Source organism: Canis lupus, chromosome 2 (genome assembly GCF_011100685.1).
Source record: "Canis lupus familiaris isolate Mischka breed German Shepherd chromosome 2, alternate assembly UU_Cfam_GSD_1.0, whole genome shotgun sequence".
Classification (NCBI taxonomy): Eukaryota; Metazoa; Chordata; class Mammalia; order Carnivora; family Canidae; genus Canis; species Canis lupus.
The window spans coordinates 59,077,679-59,105,229 of record NC_049223.1 but is presented as its reverse complement, the minus strand read 5'-3'; the positions used below and the strand labels follow the sequence as shown (position 1 = coordinate 59,105,229).

The window sequence follows — 27,551 nt, the reverse complement described above, 5'->3', positions numbered from 1 at the left end:
TAGGCTCTGGGAAGATAGGGACTGTACTGGTCGTGTTCATTGCCTCATCCCACACCCAGGACAGTGGTACATAGAGTAGGTGCCCCTCCCACATGCTCATCGTCCCCTCCCCTGGCCATGTCCCTGTGTGAGGCTCAGCCAGCATAGAGACAGAGAGCCAGATTTTCTGTCTAAAGGTGGTTTCCCCAGCCCTGGTGTCCAGCCGGAGACAACAAAACAGGGGTCCTTTCAAAACCAGTAAAGCTCCTAAGCAGAGGCAGTTGGAGTGATGCTAGAGGAGCCGGTGGGCAGGGCACAAGGGGTCACGCTCAGAGGGCTTAGGAGGATTGGGAAGGGCTGATCCTAGAAGCTCCCGTGGGCCTGGCCAGGAGATGCTGGGGCAGCCAGAGCTTCCAGGTCTGCTCTGCAGCCTCTGGTCCCCAACTTCCACAGAGGAGAGGAGGCCTGGAGGCCTGTTTAAGGGTACCACTTTGGGAATCAGGTATCTCCAGACTCAAATGCTAGCAGTGTCCCTTTTCTAACAGTGTGACTTGAAGCTTATGCCTCCTACCCTTGGGAATCCCTCATTTAGTTTTATTTCTTGAGGGAAAAATGCTCACAAGGATTTTAGGTAGGCTTGGATTATTGGTTTAAGAGCACAAACCCTCATTGGTGAAGGTATCCCCCCCTTCCAGCCCCATGAACATCCTCAAACTGAGAAACTGACTCGCACATGTCCCAGAGCTAGTGCTGACCGGGAACCTCACATTGTCCTGTGGCTTGGACCCTCGGGGCTCCTCCCCTGTGAGCTGTGTGTGGTCCTCCCCCAGCAGGTGGGGCAGGGGCAGGTGGCAGAGCCAGCCCTGTGAGTCACTGACTCCTCCTTCAGGCCTGGCCCATCTCCCTTCTCCCTGGTTTTCCAGATACCACCCCGCTTTGGGTTCAAACCTAACCCTCACAGATCCCCCAAAGCCTTCCCAGCTGCCTGGCCTGGGTGGATAAAGTGCAAAGACATAATCTGTCTCCAGAGCAAGTGGTATTGTGAAGAGAGCCCCGGTGCCAAAGACGTGGGTCCAGCCACTGCCTGGTTGTATGACCTCTGAGGCGCTCTTCCAAGGGCATCAAATGGGAAGATGCAGTAGACGCCCTGATAGACCCTAAGCAAGTACAGAAAGGTGGGCGGATGCCCAGAGGAAACACTCAAGAGTACTGTTAAGAGGTGGACCTGGAGCAAGATGTCTGGGTTTGAGCCCTGGCTCACAGCCAGGCAAGGTACTTATCTAGTTTTCTAAACTGTAAAATGGTACATATAATTCAGGGAAATTAAGGAAGAAACATGATCACACATGTGAAGAGTAAAATGTAACCATTGGCCACTATTATTTTAAGATGAAGACATGGCGAAGTGGCATCACAAACATGTTAGTCTCGTGTAAGACCTCTAAATGAACCTGGAGCAGTGCACACGGCCCTTGGTCTAAGTTAGAGGCTCTTTGAGAACATGAGGGCTGGGCATAGGCTCCTGCTACGGTGGGCACCTCCCACCCTCTGCCCCCAACACCGGTCCTGGGTGAGGTGGTGCCATCGTTTCCGTGGTCAGCACCCAAGAGGTGCTGCCTAGGGTTGGGCTGGCTTGTTCCAGGGCCCTGTGTGTTCCCATCCCCAGCTACCTGGACAGCCTGGATCGGATCGGGGCCGCCGACTACCAGCCCACTGAGCAAGATATCCTCCGAACCAGGGTCAAAACCACCGGCATCGTAGAAACCCACTTCACATTCAAGAACCTCCACTTCAGGTAAGTCCCAGGGAGCCCCCCGAACCCTGGTGAGGGCACTGTGACAGGTGGGAGACACCAGCCTCTTGACCTCTTGACCTCGTCTGCCTTGGGGAGCTTTCCACTGGGGACAGGCAGTTCGAGACAAGAAGGGACCTGTCTGTGAGTCTGTCTTCCACCAAGTTCAGGGGCCAGGATGACCAGGGAGGCTTCCTGGAAGAGGCATCCTGGAGGGGGTCTCCAAGGAACAGGGAGGATGTGAGTGGACAAAGGAGGGGAGTCCTGTCCCTGAGTGACTTCTGAGGAGGAGGAGGAGGAGGAGGGAAAATCCCCCTGGTGGCCCCTCAAAGGCCTCCCTGTGTGGAGAGGGAAAGAGGGATGGATAAGCCCAAGCAGTGTCTGTGCGACCTCAAGGACCCAGATAATCTCAGAGCTGGAAGGGGCTCAGAAATCAGCTGACCCACCATCTCTAGGTACATGTGGGGAAACCGAGGCTGTGCCCAAGCACAGAGCACAGCTCAAGTCTAGGAGCTCTGAGTGCCTCAGAACAGAAGCCTGAGGCATGAAGCTGGATTTCTCAGGGCCTCCTGGAGATTGTGCCCCCACCTGCGGTAACCTCTCTGTACTGAGGCCTGAGAGTCCCGGTCCTGCCCCCACCTACCTTCCAGATGTGGTTCCTGGTGTCCGTGGAGCAGGAAGAGAGGCTGGGGATCCCATACCACCTCCCAAGCTCCTGCCTGCTCCCAGACAGGCTGAGGGAGCTGGGGTTCTGTCTCCGGGGCCCTGGGCCCAACAGGCAGCATTGGACACAAGAGCCTCCCCTAAACCTGGGAAGTGCAGCACCGGGCCAAGTGTCTCCAGCTTGCCCCTCTGGGCATAGGGCTGCGCAGCAGGCAGAGTCTGAGCATACGCATGGTGGAGGGCTCACAGAGCCATGCCCCTGCCCCTGTATTTCAGATGTGGAAGCAGGATCCAAGTGGAGGTGGGGGTGAGACGGGAACTCCACCTGCTTCCTTGCCTGGAGCTTACGCTGGCCTCTGCCTGCAATTGTTCTCTGCCGGGAGGGCTTGGGGTCCCTGTACATACAGGGCCAGGGCCCAGGCCTAGGTGGCATGAGACTGACCTCTGACTTCCAGGACATTGGTCCCACCTGCCCACAGCCCTCGTGTTCCCTGGGAGGTGGTGTCTAGAGGGGGAGAGGCAGGTAGCCAGCTGCCAGGAAGGGCTGGCATAGAGCAGAGATGAGGCTTTGTCTGCAGATGCACCCAGGCCAAACCCTAGTCCCACCATCCTCGTTCTTGCCAGGACCACGGGGCCCTCACCCTGTGGTGCCTCCTTTTTCCTCCAAGTAATGGGTGCTGATCCCAGCCCCCCTGACATTCCCCCCCCCCCCCAGGTTTGGAGTTTGCCGAGACCACAGACAGGAATGGACACATTCGGAAGGCCAGGAACAGGATGTGCACATTGCCCCTTGTGGGCAGAGGGCCTCACAGAGGCATTTATGGGGGGAGCCAGCCGAGGTGCACCCCTTCATGCAGCTGCAGGTGTTCGAGCCCCAGCATGTGAGCGCAGCCCCTTGCCGGGCAGACGGCACTAGTCTGCCCATCAGCACCCTCTCAGGGCTTGCAGGCATTCCCACACCTGTCTACGCCCCACCATCCATGGCCCATAGCTCTCCTCTCTCTCCACCAGGCTGTTCGACGTCGGGGGCCAGCGATCTGAACGCAAGAAGTGGATCCACTGCTTCGAGGACGTCACAGCCATTATCTTCTGCGTCGCACTCAGCGGCTACGACCAGGTGCTCCATGAAGACGAGACCACGGTGAGTGGCCCTGGGCCTGCCCGGCCTGTGACCGCACTCAGCGGCTGGGGTTCCGCCACTGGGGGGCCGGGCCTGCTACTTCTTGCAACTGCAGCCAGGCAGACGCCTCGTGATGCAGGCGCAGGAGAGGCCACGGAGGCCCGCCCTGGCTCAGGGGCTGTGTACAGATGGATGACAGACATCCCTGCAACCTCTGGGCTGCCAGCAGTTAGTGCCTCTTCAGTAATCACAGCAGAGACACAGAGGCCATGGCGCCAGAACGGAATTAAGCAAATCCTAAAAGAAATCAAGGTGTAGTCAAGCAAGAATATATGTAAGACAGACAGCTGTTCTTAGGCCTGAGAGCCCGCCCTGAGCGCTGGCCAGGCTGTGGCCAGGAGAGCCATCTGTGGCCGGCAGGGGCACGGCCGTGGTGTGCTGGTTCCTGGCAGCAGGGTGCAGGGCCCCTCCTCAGAGGATGCAGCCCCGGCTTCCACCTGCTGTCCCCCCATCGTCCTCAGTCCAGGGCCTCGGAGGACGGCCCAGCTGGCTTCAAAGGGAGACCCTCACCTGGAGAGAGGTGCAGCCTTCCTCTGGGCCTACTCCCGGTTCCCTGCCCAATTCCAGTGGCCCACTCCCTACCTCTGTTACCTTTATCTGTCAAAGCAGGGTAACAATAGTACCTTTGTCGGGGGCCATCAGCGATAGAATCACAGGTTGCGCATGAAATGCTCAGAACAGTTTCTGGCACGGCAGCACTCAGCTGCGGGTTGTGGTGTCACTGGCCACTGTCTCTGTTTGTGGGGGGTGTCAGAGCCTCTGGGGGAAGCCAGTGTTGGCATGATGCACCCGTGGGCTCCCTGGAGACGAGCCTGTGGCATCTCCTGGGGGCTCTGGGGTCCTGGCTGTGGGGTCGTGCCCTTGGCATTTGTCAGCTGCTTCTGTGGGGAGCACACTCCGACCCTCACTCAGACCTACACTCAGACCCCGAGGCTCTCAAAGTCGGCACTGAGAGCATGAAGCAGTTTGCAGTCATGGTAGACCCTGGACAAGGTGGGCTTCTCTCTGGGTGTGTCTCCGCCTCGGCCCTGGCCTGTCACTCCCACAGGGCTGCTGTGCAGATCTGAGAGGCTGTGGGCTGGGGGTGCCGTGCTGTGGGGAGAGACCCACATGGTGCTGAGTCTTGGCAGAGTGGGACTGGAGCCGCCGGCAGGGTGGGTGATCCTCATGCTGCTTTGTCCACCTTGCCTTCCTCTTTTGGGGCCAACTACATCCCTAAGTTGAGTTCCAACAAGGCCCTCTAAGCCCCGCCTTGTCCAGGGGCAAGGTCCTGGGGCCTTGGCTGTGAGCTCTCTCTGGTAACAGTCATCCTCAGTGGCCTCGGCAAGCTGCAGCTTCTAGCTCCCTGGAGCCTGGTGGGTAGACACGTACCCTGGGCTGTGCTTGGACCCAGACTCACTGGCCACCCCACAGCCCGGGATGGCTCCTGGCTGCGCCCCCCACCGTGCATCCCTGCACGGGGACAGCCCCAGCACATCTCTCACTGTTCGCCGATGACTCTTTGTTTTTGGAGCTGCTATTCGCTGTCCAGGCAGCCACCTGCATGATTTGGGCTGCACTTGGCTCATCTCGCTCCCTCCAATGCCCAGTAGTAAGAAGCAGGGCTGGGCAGTGAGTGCGATGCTAGCCCAGCCACAGGTTGCAAAGAAAACTGAGAACTGGAGGGTAGGAGGGCCCCTCCCCTGCCACCTGCCCTCCCGGGCATGCACACAGCCTAAACCCAGGTTCCAGGCTCAGCAGCCACAGGGCTGGGCCTCTCACTCGCCCAGAAGCACAAGGGACACCTGTGTGGGTTTGGCCGCCACAAGGCCCCCAGTGAATGTGGGGCTGGTTAGGTGCCAGGCCTTGTGCTCTGTCCAGCCTGGCCAGACCTCTGCAAGCACCTCATCAGCCCCGCTACTGTGCTGGGAGCCCAGCCCCCACACTCCTCGCCTCCTTCTCTTCCTGCCTTTACTGTTCCTCTTCTACCCTCTATCCTCTCTCTTCCTGCCCCGTTTCCGCTGCCCTTGTTCATAAGGGCAGAAGCACAGGACCTTGGGGAAGCCAAGGCCAAGAATGGGCTTTTTCTGGAGCCCTTTTTGCCCCAAAGCAGGCTGCCTCTGCCTACTGGGAAGAGCAGCAGCCCCTCCAGGAATGGGCTTCAGGACATGACAACCATGCACAAAGACGGCTCAGTGCCACGGGGGCAGCAAGAACAATACCATTGCTAGAGAACCAAGTGAATGTCTGTGTGTCTGGGACACGGCAGCATTGGGCAGCTGGGGAGCCAGAAGGGTCTGGTCCAGAGCCTGGTCCCGGCCCCACATCTGCCACCGGGTGAGCATGGGCAGCCTCTCCCTTCCTCCTTCATAAAATGTCCTCAGTGGTTGAGCAGCCTCATGGGCAGTGGTGAGACCCACAGCACCCAGGACTCTGCGCTCAGGAGATGGCTGCGGTCAGGCTGCTCCAGCCAAGCGTGTGGCGAAAGGACGAGCTGTGAGACACAGACACTCCACCCCCGGGAGGCAAGAACTAGACCCTGCTGACTGTCCTTGGTCCTCACACTTCCTCTGTGCTTAGCCCACACGACCCTCGAGGCACTCATGGGACAGCCAAGACAGAGGAGCCTGACCAGGGGGCTCCAGGCCGCCCACCCACCGGCAGGCCGCCCCATCCACTGCACCCTGGCAGCCCGAGGGTTTCGTCCTGTCCTCATGCCTCAGGCCGGTGGCTCCAGCGGCCCCAGGCCTCGGCCTGCCACCACTTCTTCACTGCCACTGTCGTCTCCACCGCCAGCCGGGCCTTAACTTGTCAAACCAAGGCCAAAACCATGAGCAGATTCTGAGAGATGCTCCAAGCTGGGCAGGTATGAAGCGCCTCCCTCCAACCGAAACCACCAGTTAAGAGTTGAAAGCACCAGGTTGTCAGGGCCCCGCCGGGTGACTTTGCTGTGACTGCCTGCCCCGCCCATTCCCACCGTCCTCGTCCTTGGTCCCAGGGGACCGTGGCCTCCGCCAGCCTGTGTAGGGGCCTCAGGATGGGCTGGCCTTGACTCCCCGAACCCAAGACTGGTTGAGCCAATATTTCAGTTTTTTCTCTCTCTTTTCCTCCTGTATTCTGGGTTTTTATCTTCCTTTCTGTGTTAATCTGTTTTGCTGGGTTTCTTCTTGGGGTTCTTCTGGCCACTCTACTGAGAAACCAGCCCCAACAACTGGCTCGCACCCAGAGCCACCCCCGGCCCAGCCGTGGCCCAGCCAACCAACCCAATCCCCCGACTACACCAAGGCCACAGCAAGATCACCCCCCAGACGCTGTCCCCCTGGTGTCTGCTTCCAACTCTGGATTAATTCGAGGATCTCTCCATCCTCGGTTAATGTTTCCCAAAGGAATGTGTGCACCCTCCCACCCCTGCTGGTGAAACCGAATGAGACCCTGGTAGAGAACTGTGCATGGCCCATGGCTCCGTGTAGACGTGTCGGATGGTGGTGCCCCCTGCGTGCATGGTGCATGTCCTCTCTGTGAGCTGGGGCCCATCCAGGGACTTCGCTGGCCTGGGCCAGGGGGCGGGGGACGGGGGGCAGCCTGCCCGCGTGTGGAGTGAAGTAAGGAGCGTGTCTCATTTGTCCTGCAGGTTGTCCCATCTCCATCCCTCAGTGGTGCATTTAGCCACCTCCGTGGGCCTTTCCTTTGCTTGGCGCGCTGTGTCGGTGGCCGTGGGGAGTCGGGTGCCCCGGGCACTGCCAGCCCTCACCTGCCTCTCCACTCTGTTGCAGAACCGCATGCACGAGTCCCTGAAGCTTTTCGACAGCATCTGCAACAACAAATGGTTCACAGACACATCTGTCATCCTGTTTCTTAACAAGAAGGACATATTTGAAGAGAAGATCAAGAAGTCCCCGTTAACCATCTGCTTCCCCGAATACACAGGTAGAGAGCCCCCATCCCGGCAGCTAGAGCAGGAGCCTGCGTCACTGCTTCTGGCCACGTGAATCCCTGAGGGAGCCACCCCGTTACTGAGCCCAGTGAGCCTTCACCGTGCTCTGAGGATGCAGGGCATTCTGTGAGGAAGAACCCAGCACAGAGCCGAAGACGGGCCTCCCCCATCCCCAAGATGTGCCGCTGGGAGGCCGGCTGGGCAGGCGGGCCGCTCGAGTTTCCTGGTCAGGGGGTGCAAGGCTGGAATCTTGGCTCTGCCACACGCACAGGCTGTGTGAGCTCCACCCCTCTGGGGGCCTCGGCTCAGGCATCTGTAAACACAGTATCGGAGAGGTGACAGCATCAGGGTGACAAGGGGCTTAAAAGCGGGGCTTTGGGTCAGGCAGCCCGAGGGTCATGCCCAGCTCTGCCACTCATAGCAGGTTACATAACTTGTCGAGGCTCCCGCTTCCACGTCTGCAAGTTGGGGTTAATCACTGGGATTAAGCAGCCCTCCCTCAGGACTTGCTGTGAGGACAAAGTGAGCTAATGAGCATGGAGAACTTAGCGTGGCAGCGGCCCATGATAAGTGCCCACTGAGCATTTGCTATTACTGTTTTTTTTTAAGACTTTATTTATTTATTCATGAGAGAGGCAGAGACAGAGGCAGAGGGAGAAGTGGGCTCCTCACAGGGAGCCCGATGTGGGACTGGATCCCAGGACCCCAGGATCACGTGCTGAGCCAGAGGCAGGGGCTCAACCGCTGAGCCACCCAGGCATCCCTGCTATCACTGTGAAGACTGTAACTAACACGTGCTGTAACAGCACCTCCTGCACGGGCTCTTATAAGATACGAGTGGCCCCTTGGCTATGACAGGGCTTCTCAAGCAGCAGAGCCCCTGGGCTCCCTGCAGAGGGGCTAAGGAGGTCAGAGCCACCTCTGTTAATGTTGCCACAGTTTGCCTAACTGTGGGACATACGGACAGCCAGGGAAGGCAGCGTAAACGGGGCCCCTGCACCAGCAGAGGTGGTCAGAACAGCCCAAGTGCCCACTGGCTTTTCCAGATGACCAGAGCCTGGCCAGAGGGGTGAGTGGGTGGAGAAGTGGGCATCCCCGGTCTGACCAGCCCCTGACCTGGAAAGCACAGGGCAGGGGCAGAGTCCCAATGAGGCAGGCCTGTCAGGGAAGCCCCCAGGCCAAACCCTACTTCCCTGAGAGTAGATGTGGGGGGTCGGGGCTTTGGGCCAGGCAGGCAGTATTGTCTCCATTTCCCCAAAGGCCAGGCCCCCCAGTGGCAGGCGAACGGAGATGGACAAGGCCCTCATGCCCCCCAGTCAGCCGCCTTGTAGCCATGAGTTGGGGGTTTGTGGGTCCCACCCTGGGTGATCTGGGCTGTGGCCTGCGGTAGAGCGGAAGCAGGCAAGATGGGCTGGTCACTGAGGCTAGTTTGGAGCTCAGGAGGCCTGAGTGATTACCTGTAAGTCCAGGGACACTCTCCCTCACCTCCTGCCCTGATTTCAGAAGGAGCTGTGGTCTGGTAAGCCCTCAAGGCCAGGCCCATGTGCCCAGGTACCTAAGGGGCTGCCACCCCCAGACTTCCACCCCAGTGAGCACTGTGGCTGTAAGATCCAGCTCCATTCCCTGCCTGCCTTTGGCAGGTGCTGGCAGCCCTACGATGCCTGGGCCGAGACTCCTGGAGCCTGTGGGGGCTTCAGTGCAAAGCCAGGAGTCCTGTTCTGCTTCTCCCGGACAGCAACTGCTTTCTGGAAACACCTGGCCCTGGGCTCACCGGGAACAGGGTACTGTGGCACCCCCCAGGACGGCAGCGGCGCCAGGCAGTTGTTAATACCTGGTAGCGAATGTGAGAAAGGCAAAGGGTGAGAAGGAGGAGGGAGGAGGCCAAGGTGGCTCACGGGCGCCCAGCAATGGCCAAAAGAGGTGACCCGGGGAGGACCTGCCTACAGGGTGTCTCAGCCAGGGCCACCCTCTCTAAGCAAGACCCACAGCCACAGCATTAAGAACACTTGGAGCAAGAGGCAGTGGGTGCAAATTTAAAAGGAAATCAGAAGCTTCATGATACAGGACTCACCCTTAATACAGATGAGGCACAGCGAGCTTTGATCATTATGCTTCGTTGTTTTCATGCTGGACGCGGACTCCAGACTGGATTTCGCGTCCCCTGTTGGCTTAGCTGAGCCCTGGACCCCACCCCACCGTCAGGTTTTGCCCTTGGGGTTGTCGCAGGGGAGGCCGGGCCTCGCCTCACCGGCCCACCCCTGGTCTCTTCTGCAGGCCCCAGTGCCTTCACAGAAGCCGTGGCTTACATCCAGGCCCAATACGAGAGCAAGAACAAGTCAGCCCACAAGGAGATCTACACCCACGTCACCTGCGCCACTGACACCAACAACATCCAGTTTGTCTTTGATGCCGTGACGGACGTCATCATCGCCAAAAACCTGCGGGGCTGCGGCCTCTACTGAGCCCCTGCCTCACCTGCCGGCTGCCCACCTCCCTGCCTGGCCCTCTGCCCCATCCTCTGCCCTGGAACCGGAGCACCGCCACCGCTCACGCCACTCTCTGCACTCGACCAAGAAGCCTCAGGGGCGGGAGCACGGAGGGAGAGCACAGGCACACCTCCACCGGCTGCCCTGCCCCCAGGCATCAGAACATGTGGTAACATGGGGCTGCGCAGGCACCCACCCTGCTGGCCTCTGCTTCGCCTCTGAGTGTCGTGTCCTGGGGGGAGGGAGGCCTGGCCGCCGTTTGGCCCAGAATGGGCATGCACTACACTCGGTGACTCGTGACTCGTACTCCAAGTCCCAGGGTCTCCTCCTGTGTGAGGGTGGCTCCGGGGGGCAGGGTGCTGGCCAGGGTGGGGCCAGCAGGAGCCCCTGCTCAGCTTTTTCTGAGGTCTCTCTGGTCGAGGGCAGCTCCGTCACCAAAAGCCAGGGTGGGACCCTCCCAAAGGCGAGAGGGTCCCAGAGCTCGACCTTGGCAAGTGCCTCCCTCCTTCTACCTGGATCTCAGCCCCCTGGCCCAGGCCCTTTCTTCTCTGGGCCATCCTTCCTTGCACACCCTTGGTTCCTGTTGCCTTCCTGGGAACCCCGATCCCTGACTCCTCAGAGATCAGGGAATGCTTCTGAGACTGACATACTGCAGAGGCCTGTGGTTGATGGTGGGAGGGGTGGAGCCTCGCGCCTGGAGGGAGGTGGGGGGAGGAGGAGGGGAGGCTGAGGGGAAGTAGCTGTGGTGTTGACTGGGATGAGAGCCTCACATGCCCGGTGCTCAAGGCTCAGGGGTGACCCACACTTTCTCTCAGTCGCCTGGGTGTCACGCAGCTGCTCTAGAATGTGAGTAGACCTGCTTTTCCTTCTCGAATTCACAGTGAATCCAACTCAGCAAGGGCAGGCAGGGCCCTTCAGGCCCTGTGTTCTGTGGCTGGGGAGGCCCAAGCCTGCAGCCAAGACCCTAGCTTCCTTCTGTCTCAGTGAGGAAACCAGAGTCTGTCCAAAGCCTGTGGCATCCTGCCAGCCCTCAGGAGCAGAGGAGGACAGAGGGTGGGACCACCATCCTCAAACGTACACTATGAGGGAGGCCAGGCTGGCTCCCAGCGCCCCCTTCTCTGGAGGGAGTCCTAGGTTACCTTGCAAGGGCTTTGCTACAGAGGTCCCTGAGCAGAAAGGGGTGGGGTGACTGTGGTAACCCAGGCCCTCGCTGGCCTCGGGCGGTCAGCACACCTCTCTCTCACATGCAGGGGCCTCCCATGGGCCAAGGCCACCAGCCAACACCCCAGGCAGGCTCTCCCTGGGAGCCCTGGGGTGCCCCTGGGGAGGCCTCTGGCTCCTTCTTCAAGCCATCTGCCCTCCCGGGCTCCACTCCGGACTGCCTTCCCAGCCCCCTGGATGGCCTAGAGCCAGGAAGAGCCCCATGCCATCAGCTTTGGGTTTCTTGGTTCCAGCAGGCATGAAGCCCTGGCTGGTGCACGGGAAGCCCAGGGCGTCCTCCCTAGTGCCAGATGCCTCATCTGGTGCTCTCGCTGCTGCCCCTGGCCTTGTGGGAAATCATGAGGCGGCCAGGCTGCAGGAACCGGCCCACCAGCCCAAGTCCAGTACTTGTACCAGGTACCTTGTAGCAGGTGCTGGGGCACAGCAGAGGACAGGCCCCTAGAACCAACAGTCCCGACGCCATGAGCAGCCAGGGCCAGTGAGGCCATTCTGCCCAGCAGCAAAGACACAGGAGTTATGTCCCGGCCTTACCACCCTGCTGTGATCAGCTGCGCCCCTAACTCTGCCCCGTGAGCCCGCACTCCAAAGCAGCTGCCGAGAGGAGAGGTGCTTGGCCAGCCCCACCTCTAAGGCCATGGCCCTGGACGTGGAAGTCACTGGCCACCTGGGCCTAGGGCTCTCCATCGCCCCGCTGCCCCCACCCGGACCCCTGTCTGCAGCATTAGAGGGGCCAGAGGGGCAGGTCACTTGGGGCCTTCCTGTCCTTCTGTGCCCTGTGCCGCCCTGCTGCTGCTTGCAATGCTCCCACTGTCTCGCCCGGGGTGGAAGCCCCCAAGGAGCGGGTATCCAGGATGAAGTTCCCTCCCTCCGCTGCGTCTCCCATCCTCGTCACACCGGTGGCTCCACTGTGGGGAGGGATGACAGAGGGTGACAATGAATTTTGGCTCCGTCGCGTGTATAAGGGGAAGAGGTTGAGAGTGTGAGAGACGAGACGTGGGTGGGTCTCTTGTCTACAGTGGCCCCGTGCATGTCCCCAAAAGGACCGTGCTTAGTGTCTGAGGATCGCCCTCATTTAGCAGGCTAAGGAAAAACTGGATTTCTAGGAGGAGCACCTTTGCCAAACCCATGAAAACCGTGCCTGCCATCTAGCTGCCTGTGAGCAAGTTCCGTGCCCTGCACCCATTGCCCTCACGAAGGCCCAGCCTTGGCCTTCCTGCTGAGAACTGAGAGAGCTCCGGGGCTCTCTGGCCTGGCTGGGGGGAGCGGTTCCCCGGGCCCAGTGGGGGCTCTCCCTGGCTCTGGGTCCCCTGCCAACAGCTGCGACACTCTGCCTTCTGTGGCCAGCTTCCACGGAGGCCTTAGATGCCGGGCCGGCCCCTTCGTCTCCCGTCTGGCCCAGCAGGGGTCGTGCCCAGCAGGCATCGTGTGCGCCTGCCCAGGAGTGGTGGCGGACAGGCGGGAGACCCCCACCCGCTCTGGTGCCGGCAGGCAGAGCCACCTCTGGCCCCCGCCCAGCCCCCACCCCGCGGCGCCGTCCACGTCCACGCCTGCGCTGGGCAGCAGCAGCGAGGGCCCCCCTAGGCCGCCGGCCCGCAAGCCGCCGGGCCGCCTAGTCCTCTCCCCAGGCCCTGCCCTTTGCAGGCCGAGCCCTGCGGGGGGGCTGCTCCCAAGAGTGTTTCCAGTTACCCTCCCCCGGGCCTCCCTGAGGCAGGGAAATCCGCCGGCCCAGCGGCCGCAGCTCTGTCCAGCCCCCTTGAGCAGGTTCTCCTCTGAGCCTTGCGGAAGTTAGGTGCACCCTGGCAGCTCGCAGGCCCTGAGGCCCGAGGCTCTGGCTCTGTGGCCACCATGGATTCAGTCCCCCGAGTTGGCGCCCAAGCCTACAGACTGAAGGGTCCCAGCGGCCCCGGGCAGGGGACAGGGCACAGCAGCAGACCGGGGAACAGGGCCAGCGTGGGAGCTGCCGCTGGGTGTTGGTGGTCGGGCCTCCGCCTCCCCACAGCCACCCCGCAGGGAAGCCAGTCCTGAACCTTGCCGCCCAGAGGCGTAGTGGGGCCTCCCCTCTGGGGGCTCTGGGGCTGCGGACACACCCCGCCCCAGGCAGACCAAGACCCCCGGCGAGGGAGAGGCAGGCTGGCACAGAAGCAGGAAGGCGGCCTTCGAGTCCCACAGTCCCAGGCCCTCGGCAGAGAGGGGGTCCCTCTGGAGGGGAAGCTTTCTGCTCCAGGCCCAGTGCTCAGGACCACCAGCAGGAGCCCACAGTCCATTTGCACAGCCTGCAGCTCTGCCGCCCTGCTGAGCACAGGCCCGGCCATCTCCCTCCCCCCGCCCCACCCCTGCTGCCTCCCTGGCAGCAGCCAGGCCCTGGGGCTCCTGCTCCTCTCCTGGCTCCTCCCCAGTGTACCTCCTAGACCTCCTCCCAACCCTCCCCCCAGATCTCCTCCCCCCCGTCCCCCCCCCCCCCGCCTCCTCCTCACCATACCCCCCAGACCTCCTTTCTGACCGTCCCTCCCCAGGCCCCTTCCCCACCATCCCCCCCCCATCTCTCCCCCCCACCATCCCCCCCAGGCTTCCTCCCCACCTGCTTTGGCCCATCTGCCCCCACCCTGTCCCCAGCAAAGGGGAGCCAGGGCCTGCTCCCTCCTTAGCAAACCTCCCTGAAGTGCAGCGGCCCCACCTGCCAGCCCTGCCGCCGCCCACCCCACATTAACTATAATTTTGTAAGAAGAGTGACTTGTTGGTTTAATAAATCTCTAGTTACTGTAATAATTTATTGGCTGCCGTAATGTATTTATTAGTGACCTGCCGTTAATAAAAGTGCCAGCTTCCTCGCGTGAGCGTGCTGTGTTGTGTCCGCACTCAGAGCTTCCGCCAGTGTAGCCGCACGACACCATGACACCCACACCTGTCCTCGCGCTCGGCCCAGCCACCCCGGGGCCAGGACTGCGGGCCACCTGGCCAAGGGGCACAGTCTTCTGGGGGCCGGAGGATCCTGGCAACCGGCCGGGCCCTGCTGACCCCTCGGGGTGGTCACAGCGTGCCTGGTGGGGCCACACCACTGCCCTGGGGACACAGCGGCCAGGGGGCCCAAGCTTTCCTGCAGCGGCGGGGGCGGGTGTGCGGGCCAGGAAGGTGACCGGCAGGAGGGGGTGGCTGTTGCCTGCTTGTCATCTCTGGCTTCTTCCTCTGTTCTCACGTGGTGCTGTCTCCATTTCGTGTGTCCTCCTGCGTCCCCCTCCTCCGGGGCAGCTTGCAAGGACGAGCTCCGGGCTCCTTGGGGGTGGGTTGCAGTCAGTGTGCGCAGGGCGGCGGTCAGGCCTGCGGGTGGGGACGGGCTCAGTGCCGGCGCCTCCCCTCCCCACGGTTCTCCTGAGCCTCCAGGACCTCCTCCGAGACCCTCCCCGCAAACCCGGCTCCCACTGCGCAGAGCTGCAGGCCAGAGACCTCCGCGTGCGTGCACCGTCCCCCCGCTAGACTGTGTGCTCTGGGAGCAGGTGCGTGCGTGTGCCCGGCCCCCTGGGCAGAGGCCGTGGGGGGCTGAGCCGAGCGCAACTGCACTCGTCCTGCAAGCCCTTCAGCCCGGCCTGCTCGGCTCAGGTCACCCGGGCCACCCCTCCTGGTCCTGAGCCCTCCAGCATATGTCCCCACCGCGACCCCCGGGGCTGATGCTGGGGCGGTTGTGCAGTGGACTTGGGAGCTGGCCTCTGGCCATGGGCTTCCAGCTCTTGGTGGAGCAGCTACGGAACCAGGTGGCTGTGTGGAGGGAGGCCTTTTCGTTTGAGTCCTCGGGTGGCAGAGCATCCCTACTCCTCCTGCGGAGGTGGCACAGGGAGCCCGAGTGTCCCCAGCCCTCGGCCTTGGCCTCCACCCATCCTCTGAACAGGCCCGGTGGAGTCCACCAGGGCAGATGGGTCCCCCCACTCCCCGAGTGCAGCTGTGCAGACAACAGGCCCGCGGGGGGCTGGGGGTGGAATGTGCCGGTCGAGGCCAGGAGGGTAACAGGATCAGAGGTTTTGCTGAACCGGTCTCAGAGCACAAGGACAGGGCCGTTTGCTGCAGCTCCCAGAGGAGCCGAGAACCAGGCTCCCGAGGGGCAGCTGAGAACTCGTTCTAGCAACTGGCCTTAGCCATAAGAACGGGGGTGGGGGCTGTGAGACCCTTGGTCACAGGCCACTGGTGTAATAATGCAGTCACAAAGAGGGACTGAAGATGCACAGAGCTGGTCATGACCCTCTATTATTTATTGCTCTAAAGGTCTGCTCGTTTGCTGGACAAACCCATTTCGTGTCATTAGCTCTGCATCTGGCCCAGGGCCGGGTACACGCCTCTGCTCTTCTGGGCCCCAGCTCCGTCGCCTGTCTGTATTCCCTAGGGGTTGGTGAGACTATGTCACATGAGGCAGGTGAAGTGCTGGGCTTGGTGCTTGGCAGAGCGGGGCCTGGTGACCTCTGGTGGCCAGTCCACTATCCTCCTCACCCGCCTTTCTCTCAGAACCAGCTCAGCCCCGGGGAATGAGGTGACCCCCATTGAATGCTGCCCAGGGATGCCCACGCCTCCTCTCTGCAATAGTTTGTTTCAGTGTGGCCTGGAGTAACCCACAGAGCTGGGTTTGGAGTGGCTAAGTTCCCAGGGCTAGGACAGGGTCCTTGGGGAAAGTGGGTGGCTGTCCCTTCCCCTGGGAAGGTACCTTTCATGGAGGAACCACCTTCCCATGCAGAAATGCCTTCGCTCGCAGAGACGTGCTCCCCTGCGTTGCCAAGAAACATTCCTCAGGTTCGTGTGCTTGACACCCCACAGTAGGATGAGTCTGTCCTCGCCCAGGGCACAGGGCTGTCCCCCTCAGGTCCTGCTCTACTTGGAGTGCCCAGGATAGTCACTCCTTTGCTAAATGGACTTCTGTGTGCAAGACAGTACTTCATGTCTGCACCACTTCAAACTCCTTGCAGGGTCGGACACGGCTGAGTGTGACCCCACCAGAGGGGTCAGTGGCCAGGCTCCCCAGAGCTCTTGGAGGCAGCTGGGCAGGAACATGTCTCCCCAGAGTGGTGGCCCCCCGAGGATGCTGGCAGGAGCCTGGTGTGACTTCCCCTCCGACTGCAGGAGGGGTGCCAAGTCCCTCACCGCTCCCAGAGGATGTCACCCACAGATTGGGCCCCAGAGAAAGACCTGGACAGGAAGTGCCAAAGCCCAGCTCCCCGGGGCCTCCATTCCAGCACCTTCCCCCGACCCCTGCACACCCGCCCATGCAGGGAGACCCTCCGGCGGCTGGGGACTCTGCCACAGGGAGAGCCCACGTCAGCCTTTCCTCAGCCTCACCCAGGAGCCATGGTGGGTCCGGGTCCAGTGTCTGCCATTAGCCCCAGGAGGAGGGTGTAGACCGCCCGGATCGGCGGACTGAGCCACGCTGTGCTGTGACAGGTCGCAGTTCCACTGTCCCCTTCAGAGGAGCCCTGGGCGCACAGGAGGCCCGCCGAGCTGCTGAGCAGCCCCGTTCCTCCCTCTGAAGCCTAATTCTCTTCTTGTCTCTCCCTGTGCCCCCCCCCCCCCCCCGCTCTCTCTCCCCGCCTGGGGCTGCAGAACCGCATGCACGAGTCTCTCATGCTCTTCGACTCCATCTGTAACAACAAGTTCTTCATCGATACCTCCATCATTCTCTTCCTCAACAAGAAAGATCTCTTCGGTGAGAAGATCAAGAAGTCACCTTTGACCATCTGCTTTCCTGAGTACACAGGTGGGTGTCGGGAGGCCCCGCCTCTGCCGGGGAGCCCGCTCTCCCAGAGCCACCTGCCGGAGCCGGCTGCGCAAGGGCTCTGCCCCGGGCCGGCAGGGACCGGGGACCGCAGAGACCAGGGACCAGGGACCGGGGCCGGCAGGGACCGGGGACAGGGAGACGGCAGGCTGCGGCCGGGCTTGGCGCATCCCAGGAGGCAGCCCGGGCGCCGTGGGAAAGGGAGCCTCCTGACCCACGGGTGTTGCAGTCACCGACCGAGCGCCACCTGGCAGGAATCAGGAGGCGGGAAGGGCCACAGGCCTCCTCTGTCATCTCGCTCACCCTCTAGAACAACTGCCCTGCCGCCCCCGCCCGCCGCGGCCTCCCCTGAGCCCCGCGCTGGCCTGGGCTGCCCTTTACCCCTTCCTGCTTGGGTGCCCCACTGGGGCCTTCACCCCTCCCCCACCACCCCTGCTCCCCCCACCCATGCCCCTCTCCGTCCCCCCACTCTACCTGCTGTCCCCCTCTTCCTGTGCCCCTGGCTCTTTCCTCAAATCACACCACTCTGACCCCACAAGCCTCCTCTGCCCCGGCCTGCCTCTCTCTGGCCTTCTGGGGTGTGGGTGGCACTGTCTCTCTCACGAGGCTCCCGGGAGGATGCATCACTGACCCCCCCAAAGACGCTCCTTCAGAAGGGGTGGATGCGGCGTCAGGTGCCTCTCGCCGGTTCGGCCGCTGCTGAAGGCTGGAGCGGTGCTGGTGGGAGAGCGCAGCCTTCATCCCTCTAGTGGCCCCTGCAGGGAAGGGGGTCTAGGGGTGGAGAGGAGGATGTGTCCCAAGGAGGCTCAGCCAGGAGCCCACGTTCTGACCACCCCAGGGAGACATGACAGCATGGACTCAGCTCCCGGGACTCTGCAGGTCCCCGAGCCAGCCAGAGTCCAGAAGAGATGGGTGCCAGCCCCCCAACCCCCGTCTACTAGGAGCAGGAGTCGGCCTTCACCCTTGGGTGGGGAGGGGGACCTATCTCCTCACTGATGCACCACCCTGCTTGCGAATCTGCAGGGCGCTTGACACCCTGGGTGCGTGGAGAGGGGATGGGCATGGGCTCCAAGAGGCGGGCGGGCAGAAGCAGCCTCAGAGCCAGCCCGCCTGCGGCCGCGGGCAGACCAACCACCCCGTCACCGTTCATCTGGGGCCCGCAGAGGCTGCTGGGGGTGCCAACGGCTTGGGGGACCTTGTGCGTGGATGGAGGGACAGAGCCAGGCACCAAGCCCACTTAGCACCGGCCGTCACCATCAGTGTTACCCAGAGAATGAAAACCAAGAAAGGGGGCACTGGCCCCGGAGTCTACAGGTCTGGGGGGCATGGGGCAAGCCGGAAAGGCCCAGCCCCCCGCTGCCCCGGAGCCGAGGGGCCCATGGGGGGCCTGGCTGCAGCTCGCTCTCAAAGATGGGACTGACCTCCCTCAGCCTCAGCTGGGCCCTTTGGGACCAGTTCAGGGCCTTAGAAAGTTGTGACCGGAGAGGGGCTCGGCAGCCAGAGCCCCCACAGGCCTCCCTGCAAAGGCTCTTCCCTGTCCCCTGGGTCCTGCTCCACGGGAACCCAGTTTGGGACAGGGTCCATGGACTGGTGAGTGTTAGTGCTGGGCAGCGTAGGGCTCTGGGCGCCCCAGAGAAAGTCGGTCTGAATCTGGGAAACCTCGCAGAGTTTTGCAGGGCCTCCAGAGGAATCCAGCTAGAGTTCACGCCTCACCACGATGGGTGACAAACATCACCAGCGCGGTGGCGCCACGGGGTGCCAAGGCCTGCGGGACACACAGCGAGCTAGGGGGCAGGGGCCGGAGGCAGCTCTAAGGGGCGGCCGGACCGTGTGAGGGTAGTGACCGCCGCCGCTGGGCACCCCTGCCATGTGGCTGGGGCGCCCCCGTGGGCTTCTCACCTCCCCAGTGCCCTTCCTGGCCTCTGCGACAGGACGCTCCCTGAAGAGGTCCACCGCGGGGCTGGGTCTAGTCTTCGAGCTGCCACTGACTTGAGGTTTTCACCGCAGACTCCGGGCACTTTGGCGTTTGGTGCCGGGCCCACAGCAGAGTGGAGGAGGGGACTCTGCCCCGAGCCCCCCTCAGAAACATCCCCACCCCCTTACCTTTGGCCCCGTCTGCCCCTGTGACTCACACCCTCCAGCGGGAGAATGGGCGGGGGAGGGGTGCGGCTGGGGCCGGGGGAGAAAGGTCGGATGGGTTCCACGCTGGCCAGATCCTAGCTGCGCTCAGGAAGATGGGACACCTTCCTCTGATGGACTTTTAGGCAATTCCGGGTCGGTCCACGTTTCATGGTAATTGAAAGCTGCCTCCGGGGCAGAGCTGCAGAGGTCTGGGTGTAGCTGGTTCTTTGCGGGTACCCCCACACCGTCCACAGGTCTCCCCGCCAGGCCCCAGGCAGGCTCAAGGGGGCAGCCCAGGGATCGTGGAGGGCAGCGGGCCAGTTACGCTGCACACGCCTTAACCTCCGCACCCGGGGGATACCGCTGCTCCCACGTCCCATCCCTGCCAAGGGGCTCCTCGGGAGAGGAAGCCCTCAAGAAAGGAGCGCGGGTACCGCTCGACACCCGCCACACCTGGGACACCACGATCCCGGGTCACCCCCTTCCTGGGAGCTCTTCCATCAGACTTCACTGTCTTGTGTCTCAGAAGCAGCAGGACTGGTGTAGACCACGGGTGAGTGTCGTGATGGCAGCCCCGGGCCCCAGCCTCGGTGTGCCCTGCTAGAAAGCCAAGGCGGCGCCCTGTGGCCCGTGCACCCCCAGGGGCCTGGGTGGGTCCAGTGTGAAAACAGAGTGAAAGGCCTTGAAAAGGCAAGAGCTGGGTGAACACGAAGCTGACGGTCTTTCACGTAAGATGCAACCACACCTTGGGGCAGGTGCGGCCGCAGCTGCCTCTGAGCCCGCCCGCCGGGTCCTGCTGCCCCGGAACCCCACCGCCCGCGGCTCCGGCAGGAGTTCCCAGCACCCCCACCCCGCCACGGCTCTCACCGGGCCTCTCCCCTGTTGTCTCGTTGCAGGCCCCAATACCTATGAGGATGCGGCCGCCTACATCCAAGCACAATTTGAAAGCAAAAACCGCTCACCCAACAAAGAAATTTATTGTCACATGACTTGTGCCACAGACACGAATAATATCCAGGTGGTATTCGACGCCGTCACCGACATAATCATTGCCAACAACCTGCGGGGCTGCGGCTTGTACTGACCTCTTGTCCTGTATAGCAACCTATTTGGTAATGATTCCAGCACTCACAGAAAAGCTTGCGCGTGCACACACACACACACACACACACACACCACTAACAAATGCAAGTTGGTAAATAAACTTTAAAAAGGTATAACAAGACCTTATATATATACAAATATATATTAAAAAATTCTTTTTAGTTTGTAATTAGAAAGAGCTTCGGACAGAACTGACCACCATCCCATAGATCACCAGGGATTTTCGGGAACAGCACATGAGCATGCACGTGTCGGCGTGCACACGCACTCACACACACGCCGTGATGGGGGTCTGATTTGGGAGGCCATCCTTCTAAGAACAGCCACGTGATCTTACTCCGTGACCCACTGCTATGAGCAGAGGGCAAAGGGAGGCCCGGCAGTAGTCCGGCCCCTCTGAAGCCGTGTTCTCAGTTCTGTCCTGCTCTCCCACAAATTCCAAAGCCCTTCAAAAAATGGCCAACACCCTAAACACCTCCCTACCCTCTCCTCCCAACGAGAGGAAAACTAAGGCTGCTTCTCCTGTGGGTGGCGGCGGTGGCTGTTCATGTCAAGAATTTAGAAGAATCGTTGCTCCGACCAATCCACTGTCTCCTGAGTTTTCTTTATTCAAAGGCGAGAGTCGGAGGAATGGGAGACTTGGCCTGCTTTCTAGAAGCAGCTGAGGGGCGGGGACATTGAGACCAGGGCTGCCCTTCACCTGCAGAGCCGAAGCCAGGCCCCTGGAGAAGAGAAGGGCCTGGAGGGAGCAGGGGGGAGGTGAGGACCCTGGACGTCCTGATCCTCCTGATGCCGCCCCACCTCGCCCTACCCCCATATTATGGAAAACACTGTAGGGTTGTTTCGTTTTGTTTTTTTTTTTTTGGTTGGTTGGTTGGATTTTAAAATCAAAGAAAATGGTCAGACTGGACCCCTTATCTCTCTCTCTACAGACCGCTTCCCGGACTCTTTGCTGTTGGCGTTCACCTCCTGGTAGCATGACCTTTTGGCCTTTGTAAGACACACAGCCTTTCTGTGTCAAGCCCCTGTCCAACCTACGACCCCAGAGTGACTGACGGCTGTGTATTTCTGTAGAATGCTGTAGAATCTGGTTTTAGTTGAGTCTTTACATTTAGAATTTGAAAGGAAAAAAAAGAACATTTCTCATGTGCTTTGTAGCTTAAAAAAAGAGGAAAAAGGAAAACACCATTTCATCCATATTTGTCTTTTTTTTTTTTTTTGGAAATAAAGCAGCATACACATCTGCACCTGCACCCCCAACCATCCCCAGTGTAGAGGGCCCCCCCCCTCGCCCACGCACCTGCCGAGGTGCCACCTGTCTGCCCGCCCTTCCTGGGGGCTTGGGTCCTGGGGAGCGGGCTCAGGCTGCACTGCCCAGAGCGCCCCAGCCCATGCCCACGTGCCCCAGCCCACCCCAGGCTCCCTCCAGGTTTGCATAGAAAAGCACAGCTCTCACTGGCCAGTGGCTGCCAGAACGACTACCGATCAAACATATAAATCGAGCCCTATAGAAGATTTTCCTGCCAAACTCCTTCCTATAGATTCCCTTTATGATTTTTTAAGTTTTTGTTTTTTTGTTTTTATTTTTGTCCCAGTAAGCACTATGTATCACATACCAGATCAGCTTTCATTGTCTTTGGGAAACGGGGTTGTGGATTTTTTTCCTTTTGACATTTTCGCTTCTCAGTCTCTCAGATGGATGCTCCCTTTGTGTGTGTGCGCCCCTCTCCACCTTTTCCTTTGTTTCAGTGACCTGTGTTTGCTCCTTCTCATGTGGGGATGTTTGTGCTGCAGATAAAAAGAACAACAACAACAACAAAAATTTTTAAACACCACAACATGGAAAAAAAAACAAAAAAAAATTTTAAAAACAGATGGAATGTAGTGTTTACATGAAAGCCAGTTTTCATGATCAGTCCTATGTCATTTCTACTTTGACTAGTATCCAAACCCCAAACCTCTCCACGGTGTCACTTTTAAGACTTACTATTTGCTGAAGAAGACCAGTCACGGCCATTTCAGATAAAGAGGAGGCGAAAAGACAAAACATACAAAAAAATTAAAAATACAGAAAAAAAAAAAACTTGAAAAATGGAAAAAAGAAAAAAAAAAAAAGCCCAAGGGTCTTTCTAAGCCTTTCTATTCCCAATCGGTGAGGTTTCTGTGATATCTTACACACTGCCAGTCTACTTCTCTGACTAATGGAAAATTCATGTGTAGCTCAATAAAGAGAATGTTTGTCTGTATTCCTGAGTCTCTCACCCTCGGCCTTCATTCTGACAGGAGGGAAGGAGGCATCTGACTGGGCCATAGGCCGGGGGAGGCTGGCGGGTAGGGGCCAGATAAGGACCTCCACCCACCCCACCCCCCCAGGGGAGCCAGCTGGGCTCAGCCACCTGGGAGCAAGGAAGGCCCAGGTATGGGCCCTTCCCCACCTGCAGATGGGCAGGGTGGGGGGTGGGCAAAGCAGGTAACCCCAAATTTTGTGCTAAGACCTGGTCCTATTTCTTCCTGCCAGTCAGTGGTCCCACCAAAGCCAAAGGATGGGTGGTCCTAAGAACAAGGCCAAGTTGCCTGGGCCTTCCACACCAAGGGGTCACATCCATCCACCTGGACACCTTTTAAAGCCTCTCCCGCTGCACCGGGGGGGCCGGGAAGCCCACCGCAGGACAATCAGGAGAACGGATCGGCGCAGCCCGGCACGAGCAACCGGGTTCTCCTCTCCTACAGGCTCTGGGTCTTACCTCCTCTCCGCTAGCTTGCCAGGTTGGTGTTGGAATAATCAGCACGTCGCTTGGGACTGGGACCCGGAGGGGACCCAGCCCGGCAAAGTCCTTGTGTCCAGTCCACAGATCACTTCTTAGCCAAGCAGCCGGTGCTACAGCCAGCTGGGGAGAGGGTAGGGCCTCCTCTCCATACGCCAGCAAGCGGCAGTTACTAGCCTGGGGAGCCCCCCGCTAGCAATCCCAGGGGCCTCAATCTAGAGGGGCTGGCGGTAGAGGTGCACAGCATGGCACGGAGCTAGGAATAACAAGAGGCTAACTCTCTCCGTTGTAAGGAACTGGCCGGGCACCCTTGGCCTTCCCGCGGCCTCTCGTGCCCTTCCCACCAGCAACCCTCACCCCAGCCTGTGTGCAGGGGGAGGCCCACATCATCTCCAGTGGTGGCGAGGCTGCGCTCATGGCCACAACTGGACAGGACACTGGAGGTTTTGCCCTGGAGGGCAAACCAGGACGCAGACAGGTCAAAGGATGCTGTGACCTTGTCTGCTTGAAGTTCCCTGAAAACGAGTTCTATTCTAGCAGTATTCTTTCCTAACTTTCGAAGGAGTTTGGTGGGTAAAACAGGTCTCTCAGCCTTATCTTCCTTAAAATGGAAGTCAGGAAGCAGTTAGGGGGTAAAGAGTACACGGAAAGGCAAATCAATTAGAACAAGGAGCATGAGGGCAGAACCTCTGCATCAGTTTCTAGAAGCTCCTCGAGTGACCCTAAAGAGCAGTCGGGCTGGAACCACTTCTAACCTAACAGGAGTAAGAGGGGAGAGGAGCTGGAGGCTTCTAGGTGACACAGGGCCTTCAGAGCAGGTGGGCAGAGGGCACTCCTCGACCAGCAGGTCCGGGAGGCCGTGGCTTGCCGCGCCTGCGGTGTCCTGCTCAGCAGAGTGCTCGGCTGGCTTTGCACCCCGGACCATGTCTGCTGGCGGAAGACAGCACGTTGTCGACACAGCTCCGGTGGGAAACTGGGTCCACGTGGCCACCTGGACACCTAGATTTCTACCAGCAGCACAAGTGAGACATCCAAAAGGACCACCATCCTGTGGTTCATAAAATCCTCAAAATTTGGAGGGGGCAGTGGGACTGACGAGAACCTAACACAGCAACAAAACAGGGCCCATAAGAAAACGGAGGGAGCAACATAGACCACTGCCTAGAGCCCAGAGAGGACGAGGGCACCTCCGCCACCGCTCACCACAGCACCTCCCACTCCATTCTCGGCTAACAAACGCGAACCAGCAGCCTGGCCTCAGCTCTGGGCCCGGATGGCTAAGCACAGGACGGGTGCCCTCGGCCCAGAAGATACCATGGGATGGGGACCCCACCCAACAGAAGACCCTGGCCTGGCCTTCTGCCACCACCCTTAGCATCTGTCCCAGATGCCCCCAAGAAGGGACACAAGCCAAGAGACAGTGTAGTGCCCAGGATCCTATACCATCCAGGTGCAGAATCAAAGGATGACTTGAGGACTTCTCTCCTTGGGTCATTCTCAGCTATGGGAGGCAGGTCTCCGCTTTGATCGCGGTCTTACGGCTGTATTCCAAGGTCTCCGGACCCTCTAAAGTTCTTTCCAGGCCGTTCCCTCTTTTCGCTCATTTGAAACCTAAGAACACATGGAGTTAGGGTCACCTTTAAAGTGTACAACATGCAGGGGGGAAGGATGGGGGAAAAAACCCTCCAACGGTTTCCAACAGAAAACGGTTCACATAAAATCAAAGTGGGACCTAACTAATTTGGCCCCTCTGAAAAAAACTACCTTACTTCCAGCCACACACAACACACACTAGAAGAGTTTGCCTTTTATTATTATTATTATTGTTTTACAATAAAAACAGATAGCTATGCTCTCAGCAAAACAAAACCAATTTTTAAAAAAATCACAGAAATCTACTAACAGCATTTCGAGGTAAGGCTTTTGAAAGATTTATTCAAATAAATTATCTTGGCCTAAACATTTACTCATCACTCTTTTCAATTACTTGTCAACATTCCAAAAACTTTCAGTTATGTAAAATACATTTAACTTTGCCAATAATTTTAGATAATACTGGATTCTTCCCAAAAGGACTACCATAAAACTATGCTTTAAAACATTAAAAAAAAAATCCAATAGGACATAAAACCGAACTATGTAGCCTGTGATTGCGTGTTTCAAGTCCTGGAAGTTAAAGATGTGAAGAATTTGAAGAACAGGTTCAAGACCTGGGTCTGCCCCGAGGCAGGTGGATTCAACATCTTACCTTTCTATGTTTAATTAAACCAACAAGAGCAAAGGGATGAAAATGAAGAGCTCCAGGGAAGAAAGATACAAAAGAGATCTTTATTTCTCCAAGAAAGCCCTCTAATAGTGACTGGCCTGCTTCCTAAGGTCCTCATTTTCTCTAGGGACCAGACCCACAGGCCTCGGCATTGCCTAATTTACTTGACGAAGGAATTGAAACTGGAAACCAAAGCCTGCTACTCAGCCCCCATGGCTGGGGTGGGTGGAGGACCCTGAAACCCGGAGTGGGGACGGATACGTGGGGAAGGGGGGCGGGGGGGCACTCGTGAGCTGTAGGAGCACGGGCGTGAACGGAAAGGGGCTCAGCGGGCAGTTCTGGATGTCCGGGGACACGGCCGGTCACCTACTCCCACTCTCCGGCCCTGGCCTTCCCCCTCCTCTGCTCCACCTAACAAACCAAGAGTGACTCTTCCAAGATGCCCTTACAGCCTGGAGGCTCGGGGGGCTTGGGGTGCTCAGGGGGCTCAGGGGCCTGGCCTCCGTAGTGTTCTCAATGCCACCCACCCAAGAAGGGCTGTACACGGTGGTGGAGTCAGGCCCGGGCCGCACGCTCCCCGTGGTGCTTCAGCGGAGCTGCCCCCGCCCTGCCGGCCAGATCTGGAGCCCAGGATGGCAGCGTCCGCGTGCCCTCTCCGAGCAGCAGCAGCCCGGAAGCCGCCGGCCGCAGGGTCTCTGGTTGCCCTGTTCCACTCGGTCACCCCCACCCCCAAGAAGTCCAGCCAACACCAGAGATCATGCCTTGAGTTCAAATGTGCAGTGTTTCTAAATGGAAGAGAAATGTCACATAGAAAGTATTACAAAAAAGGATTAAGTTTGTCAGCTGTCCAAACACTAGTAAGACCACATGCTTTGTACAGCGCAGCGGGCCGAGCCCCTTGGCACACGGCGGGGGGCCCGGGCCTCTGCGGCCGCGCTGCTGGGGCCGGCGGCGAGCGAGCGCTAGGAGATCTGCTGCTTCTGGAGCCTCCGTTCAGCCGCCGCAGCCAGCATCCTCCGACGCAGGGTCACAGGGTCGGAGTTCGTGCCTTCTGATGTGAGGCAGCTCTCAGAGGCGGAGGCGGACTCGACTTCAGAACTTCGGTTCAGGAAACGCCTACAAAAAAGCCCAAAGGACTCGTGTGAGGGGCGAGGGATGACGGACAAAAGAAGCTCTGGAACACAACCTGCAGAAAGACCCAGGCTGCGTCTTCATCTGTGATTCCCCATTTCCCAGGAGCCACCGTGAGGCGGTCATTCAGCAGTGGGCTGTGAAGAAGACACCTGTCCCGGGACAGAGGAGCAGAAGCTCTGGGCACTGGGGACAAGGCCCGCCCGGGGGCTCTTCAGCCCCTCCTTCTCGACGGGTCACCGGGAGGAACACCCCGAGCTCCACTACAGGCACGGTGGCCAGGCCGGGGTTTGGGGCCCTGAGTCTGTCACATGAACATAATTACAGCGCTCCCTCTGGGAGGCCAGAGAATCAGACTCCTTACCACAACGGGCCCAGGTCACACTGGCCCATGGGTACAGTGTGGACGACCACAGGAGACCACCGGCAGCACCAGCCTGCTGGAGGTTACCAGTTAGGTGCGGACCCTTTGGTTTTCCACCAGAGATTGGGAATCTGAATGATTATAATGGTTATCCAATGTTGGCCATCTGTTCAAAAAGGCACCATGTGGGCCTGATGTGACGAGGGCCTTTGGGCCACTGGGTTGTGACTCAAGATTTATAGGAGCAAGAGCCAGAGGATCAACTTACTTGCGAGCTTGCTGCAGGAGGTCATCCTTACGCTGGACCAGCATGCGCTGCCTCTCGTCTGCAGACTTGGAGAAGCGGCTCCCCCGGGCCTCAAAGTCTTCCCCCTCACTGGGCTCCACCTCCACCTCACTGAAATCCAAGGCCTCCTCCAGCCGAGGACTGAGGTCTAGTGGCACACGCTCAGTCTGGGCACACAGGAAGCAAGGGACTGCTGTGACCACAGGCCACCCTCCCAAGCAGATCCCCCACCCAACCCAAGTGCTCCAAATGATGTGCTTCAAGACCCAGGGGAGGCAGGCTGCCAGGTGGGGAACCACCAGCATACATATAATGGCTGATGTGGACTCCTGAAGGGCAGGCTGTTGCGTCGGGCTTATGCACCGCTAAGAACAGCACCTGACTTGAGCCAGACATTCGATATCAGCAAGGTTTATTATACATGATTACCAGTGTGAAAGACACAGGCACCCTGACACTGTACTCTCAGAAAATAATAAAGTTAACTCCAAGCTTGTATTCTGGGAAGTTTTGTTCAACTCTACTAATTGCTCT

The 27,551-nt window shown here is 59.4% G+C and overlaps 2 protein-coding genes and 1 long non-coding RNA gene across 6 annotated transcripts in view; 1 reads left to right on the top strand and 2 right to left on the bottom strand.

Moving 5' to 3' along the window:
* Positions 1-22,451, top strand: part of GNAO1 (G protein subunit alpha o1) — a 172,617-nt gene extending 150,166 nt beyond the window's left edge. Inside the window, exons 5-9 of one of the 2 annotated variants that reach the window (XM_038531014.1) lie at positions 1,646-1,774; positions 3,446-3,575; positions 16,809-16,962; positions 19,998-20,213; positions 21,138-22,451. In XM_038531014.1, coding sequence (XP_038386942.1) covers positions 1,646-1,774; positions 3,446-3,575; positions 16,809-16,962; positions 19,998-20,185 — 601 coding nt within the window. In that variant the 3' untranslated portion in view covers positions 20,186-20,213; positions 21,138-22,451. Of the gene's footprint in view, positions 1-1,645; positions 1,775-3,445; positions 3,576-7,366; positions 7,521-9,801; positions 13,650-16,808; positions 16,963-19,997; positions 20,214-21,137 lie in introns of those variants that run through there. The other variant, XM_038531015.1, reaches the window with a different exon arrangement.
* On the bottom strand, positions 21,034-24,405 carry LOC111092768. The gene is made up of 2 exons (XR_005355723.1): positions 22,950-24,405; positions 21,034-21,993 (listed from the first exon to the last, which is right to left on the bottom strand). It is a non-coding gene; the product is annotated as an uncharacterized LOC111092768 (long non-coding RNA).
* A 357-nt stretch (positions 24,406-24,762) lies between these two features.
* AMFR (autocrine motility factor receptor) overlaps positions 24,763-27,551 on the bottom strand; it is a 44,633-nt gene continuing 41,844 nt past the window's right edge. For all 3 annotated transcript variants that reach the window (XM_038531009.1, XM_038531008.1, XM_038531010.1), the window contains 2 exons: positions 27,000-27,184; positions 24,763-26,352 (listed from right to left, as the gene is read on the bottom strand). In XM_038531009.1, the coding sequence (XP_038386937.1) occupies positions 26,199-26,352; positions 27,000-27,184 (339 nt within the window). In that variant the 3' untranslated portion in view covers positions 24,763-26,198. The remainder of the gene's footprint in view (positions 26,353-26,999; positions 27,185-27,551) is intronic.